A 6,000-nucleotide genomic window follows, 5' to 3' on the forward strand; every position below is an offset into this window, starting at 1 on the left:
CTAGAGGCTCTGGCGTGGTGACTAAATAGAAGAACAAATTACTTTAGTGGTTAAAAGTTCACACTAATTTACATGCAAGCCATTAAAACTTATGGGTCAACATATGGGTTATTATGGGTGGAAACTAAACCTTTGCTTATGAAATATTTTGTGTACATAATAAGCTCTCTGTTTTGGGAGTGTGCTGGGTCAATATTTTCAAAATAATTATCATGCTTGTTTAACATCTTTGTGGTTTCATGGCATAAAGGACAATACAAAGATTGTCGAAATGATGACTGACAACAACATATCTGACAATGTCTAAATTGCTGTGTCCCGGGACAGTAAACCCATATTTTACACAAAGTAGGTTCAAACACATGAAATGTGATACTCACTGTACTGGCTCTCTCTGACAGGGAAGTGGCTGATGGCAGCTCCGGCCCTTTCCTCATTCAGATGCACAGAAAGGACTTTCCTCTGCAGAGTCGCTGACTTCCTGACCAGGAACACCTGCAGGAGAAAATCAAGGGATAAGAATTCATTGGTGAATAATTTAAGATGTAATAGGTGTACCCTGAAAGTGTATATTAGTACCGGTACATTACTGTCGTCGTAGGTTTTTCTTTGTACTTGGCCCTATCTCTCTTTTTCTACTCTATAGTAGCCTGGACAACAGACTTTCCCCAGTTTTTTCCAACTATAGTTGTAAGAGGCGTAATGCCATAAGGAGATGAAATCAGTGTCACATCTGGTGCAAACCTGCCTATACTGTAAATATTATTGGCACTAAGAAACCTACCCATTTGTCACACTTTATTTGTTTATTCCAATGTTAACTTACTGTCAAGTGACAACAATTAACTAATTAAATCGTTTAATAGGTTTCAGGTGATACTCACACTAATGTCAACATAAGCCTAAACATTCATTATTCTGAGTTTATTTTGACTGTCAAAAACACTCTGTAAACTCGGCGCTATAGGAATAAAGCTATTATTATTACATTCAAAGTCTGGTTCTGGCTTAAAGGGATAGTATTTTTTAAGCCTAGCTCTACTTAATAATGATGATGTTGATTGGTAGAGTTCTTTCTCAGCACAATCCATAGTAGCTCTGGAAAGTTTGGCAAAAACAAATACAAGGTCAATGGGGTCACGCTCCTGTATGTACAAGCTGACTGAGGTTCAGTAAAACGTCATCCACAATGCACACGCACACACACACGCACACACACACACACACACACACACACAACCACACACACACACACACAGTGCACACACACACACACACACACACACACACACACACACACACACACACACACACACACACACACACACACACACAGTGCACACAAAGTACATTTCAGTCAGCTTCAGTCAGCTTGTACATACAGGAGCATGACCCCAATGACCTTGCATTCATTTTTGCCCAACTTTCCAGAGCTAATAGGAGGAACAGCATGGATTGTGCTGAGAAAGAACTCTACCAATCAACATCATCATTGCTAAGTAGCAAATAGGGCTAGACTTGAACAAAAAAAGTATCCCTTTAATGTTTGGGTTTGGGGTTACATAGTCTGTAGACACTTTGTTGAACATCTACTTTTTGTTACCTGATAATTATCTGAGTATCAACATTGGACTATCCAAAGAAAGTGTTACAGGGAAAACGATGCAACATGTGTGTCCCAGGATCCTAACACATTTCAATAAGACTCAACACTGTGGACGCCCCCTCACCCCCGGTGGCTGTTTGAGGAGTATGCGCCTGGCCTCCTCTTCGCTGAGTGCCAGCAGCAGCCACGCTTGGTGGGTTCGACTCAGCCGGTCCAGCACGCTCATCCTCCTCCGCAAGGAGTCGTACCCATTATCCTTTTCACCCCCTGCCCCGCCACCAGGGGGGGACTGCAGGTACACTCCACTCACCTCCCCCTCCAGCCTGGAGGGGAGAGAGAGAAATAGCATGAGAGAGAGTTTGGATCACTTTCTCCACCTGCTGGTGAAAGTGAGTACAGAAGGCATGCAATCAGAGTTGGCATGCACACATGTTGAAGGTAAAGAGGTGAGAGCAATGTACAGATGCAGAAATCTTCAATTTGGGCCATGACAGGTCCCTGCAGACCAGTCAAGATCCTGGGCAGATTAACCAAAGATAAAACATAAATTCAACCTCTACTATAGGTATCATTACTTAAAGCAATGTCCCTTCTGGTGTAACAAAGTAGTTCAGTTCTTTGGTATGGCAGCTGGCTGGTAGCTGGCTGGCAGCCGAAAGGCCTGGGAGCACCAACTGAAGATGGCTGCCACTGTAACATTGTATTATCAAAGCTGTACAAAAAGACAATATCAGTACTGCAGAACAAGTCAACCAAAACAAATTGGATTCACTCAAAATCCTCACCTCACCAAGTAAAATTTCCAAACATTGTTCGGAATGACAAACAAAATCATGAGTGGGAGAATATGGAAGACCACCTCACCCCTGTAGGACCGTGGGCTCCCTGTCTACAGCTGGAGAACTCTGGACCATCTCCTGCTTCAACTCGCCGATTTCCAGCGCAAACGTGTCAATGAGCTGCAAGAAGACGGAACGAGAAACTTTAACTGACAAGAAAAATCCTAGGAAGGCGAGGAGGGAAGAAACGGAGTAAACGAAACTGATAGCATTGTTAAAAGATAAATCAGAGGGGGGGGAGGGGGTTGACACTGGGAACAAAGGCAGATTACTGGTCCGAGCGGCGTCCAGGGCGCAGGGAAACAGTTAGTCATTTTTCCTGTGTATATACCTCATTTCCTGCAGGCAGGAAACATGGAGACAAAGCACGACAACAATGACCCACATCCACCCACCAGCACACACAACACACTGCCACCAATGATGATACATGCACACATAAACACACGCATGCACGCGCACACACACACACACACACGCACAACTGCACGACGTGTAATCTGAGGAAGTGTAAACATCTGGATGAGGGGACGAAGAGGAAGTCACTTATCAGTGATGGGACAGAGCTAACTGGATGGATCACCTCTCCCATATCGCACAAGGCTATTTTCAGACTGAGAGATAAGGGTTGTCGCCATGGGCATTTAATTTTATGTTTACCGCCAATTCATCAAGTCAAGGCTCTTACTGCATTTAGTTTGAGACCACAGTCATGTATGTCTGGACTGTGGTGGTGACACAGATTTGGGATCGGCATGCCTTAAAAAGCACTAACCTAAAGCATGCCAAGAAACAATCATTGGTTGAGCAATGTGTTTTTTTATTTTGACAAATAGACCACCTGCTCCTTTTTTTTTTTTTTCTTACTGAGAAAAGAGAAGAGCAGAGACGGATCCAGAAGATCCAGATATGAAAGACAGAGAGAAGGTTCTGGCAGGATTCAGTCGACACAGACAACACGACATTCTAACCAGACCACCACTTCTGAGCACAAGCAATTTCTTAACCAACATGACCACAAACCAATGTTCCAGTTGCACAAAGATGGCAACCAATTGCTTTCATGCCATCTTGTTTTTGTAGACCATTCCATATTATATCAAATTTCTTTGCCTCCTTTTTAGAAGCCTAGTTACTGTCGATTGCATATGGAAAAATGCAATGAATATTAGAAAGTTGAGCTAGTATCAAGACAAGTGAAAGTATTATGTCAATTAAGTGTACTTAGGTGTGCCCTCCTTGTTTGATGCTGCTGTGTTGCTGACCTGTGAGCACCGGTCACCATCTCCTGAACTGGTTTAGCGAGTGAACTCTCTCAAGTTAGAACATCTCTGATATTATTGAGCTGTCCATGTTGCAATCCATGCAGATGACAAATGCAAACAAAATAATAATCTTGAAAAGCTATTTAACTCATGTTTGGTCAGGTAATGTCTATCTTTTCACACCTGGCCCTCTGCTTTTCATTATTCCCTCATGAGCCACTAGGAGGCATCCCTCTCCAGTGTTTCCTGCTCCACGGAGGCTCCAGGGCCAGACCGCAGTGACCACAGACCGATCTATCCCCCCCTAGCAGGACTAAGTGGAGCCAGCTCTGTGGAAGCCTCAGACTTCCCCAGCTCGCTGTCGGATCAGAACCCCATTCTCAAGTACAACATGAGTTGACAGGCTAGCTCCGGTGTTACTGGGGTCATGAGAACTGTACAAGTCACATGGAGACTGGAGGCCGGGGTCAGTGTAAACCTTGATAAGGACAGAAAGAGGTATTAAGAGTCTCCGAAACTGCCAAGAATTGGAGAAATAGCTGGCATTCTTGCAAAATAAACGACCAGTGTCAGTTTTCAGCTGTGGACAAAAGCTTTGAGAAACATCAAAGTTGATGTTACAGATTTATCCAAAGTCTCAATTTATAGCCTACTGTACACCTCCTTAATTAGCCTACTACTTCTACTTTAAGCTAAAGCCAAACTTAATATAGATTCAGTTAATTTAAATGAAGTTCTTCTCTCCTTTCAGCCATTGGAAGTTACAGAAATAGACTGGTAACTTGTTGACTGAAAGAATGTTTTGGGTCACAGCGTACTACAGGTCATTTGATTCTGTTGTATGACGCTTAACCCATTAATACCTGATGCAGCATTTGTGTGTGTATCCCTTTAAGACCGCGAACCGCGTTAACGCGGTTCGCGGTCTTAAAGGGATACACACACAAATGAGGGATATACACGCAAATGCTGCATCAGGTATCAATGGGTTAAGACATAAAAAAAGACCAAAAGTCCATCTTATTAATTAAGATTAATCTACACAGAGACATTAAAGACAGCGGTCTCTGCACTATTGATGTGGGATAGATGTACTATACTGTAAATGCATGCAAACTGATTGACGAGATGAGACGAGACGAGGCGAGACAAGACAAGACAATTCAGAAGAAAAAAGTCCTTGTTGTGAAATCTCCTTTCTACAGTCTTGACTCAGAGAAAATGTGATTCAGGAATGGTCAGCACTCTAGGTGAGTTAAGTCAGGGATAGAAAGTGGAAAATCAGTACCTACTGTAAAGAGACAAATACTGAACAGTGTTGGGCAAGTTACTTTCAAAATGTAATATACTACATACATATTACTACCGTAGTTACTTTCATTTGCATAAAAACACTTTGATTAGGAAATTATTGTATCTTTATTTAAATATGTGCTTTGATTTAAAAAAATATGTAACTCAATTTGTAATTTGTAATATTACTGAAATCCTATAAGTAATAACTTATATTACTGAGTCACTGCTAAAAGTAATATATTACATGTAATATGTTACTTTTGTAATGAGTTACCCCCAACACTGATACTGAATTATATGAATGGAGAGAGAGAGAGAGAGAGGAAGCGATACGGTGAGATGAGGAGGCAAGGGGAATTCTTGAGGCAGACATTGAAGGTCAGTGAACACATGAGAGCGTTGCTGAATGGCAGGGTGCCTTGTGGAGCGCTAAGCTGGCGCCCGTGCAGCCTGTGGAGCGCTAAGCTGGCGCCCGTGCAGCTTGTGGAGCGCTAAGCTGGCGCCCGTGCAGCCTGTGGAGCGCTAAGCTGGCGCCCGTGCAGCCTTGTGGAGCGCTAAGCTGGCGCCCGTGCAGCCTTGTGGAGCGCTAAGCTGGCGCCCGTGCAGCCTGTGGAGCGCTAAGCTGGCGCCCGTGCAGCCTTGTGGAGCGCTAAGCTGGCACCCGTGCAGCCTTGTGGAGCGCTAAGCTGGCGCCCGTGCAGCCTTGTGGAGCGCTAAGCTGGCGCCCGTGCAGCCTTGTGGAGCGGTAAGCTGGCACCCGTGCAGCCTTGTGGAGCGCTAAGCTGGCGCCCGTGCAGCCTTGTGGAGCGCTAAGCTGGCGCCCGTGCAGCCGCTGTTTCACGCTGATGACTTTCATAGGAAAAATTACCCATATCCAGGAAAGCACACATTAACAAAAGTACTCCTGTCCACCTCTTTCTTTCCAAGACCAGCTTTCACACTTACAAATGTGTGAGTGTGTGCGTATGTGTGTGTGTGTGTGTGTGTGTGTGTG

At 44.1% G+C, this 6,000-nt stretch overlaps 1 protein-coding gene across 2 annotated transcripts in view; it reads right to left on the reverse strand.

The window, feature by feature from the left end:
- The window catches only part of LOC310793682 (ras and Rab interactor 2-like), a 32,262-nt gene that overhangs the window by 25,280 nt on the left and 982 nt on the right, over positions 1 to 6,000 (reverse strand). For both annotated transcript variants that reach the window (XM_083655533.1, XM_083655534.1), the window contains exons 2-4: positions 2,471 to 2,565; positions 1,731 to 1,929; positions 381 to 495 (exon numbers count right to left, since the gene is read on the reverse strand). In XM_083655533.1, the coding sequence (XP_083511659.1) occupies positions 381 to 495; positions 1,731 to 1,929; positions 2,471 to 2,565 (409 nt within the window). The remainder of the gene's footprint in view (positions 1 to 380; positions 496 to 1,730; positions 1,930 to 2,470; positions 2,566 to 6,000) is intronic.

The sequence above is a fragment of the Poromitra crassiceps genome (assembly GCF_964638095.1).
Source record: "Poromitra crassiceps genome assembly, chromosome: 19".
Taxonomy (NCBI): Eukaryota; Metazoa; Chordata; class Actinopteri; order Beryciformes; family Melamphaidae; genus Poromitra; species Poromitra crassiceps.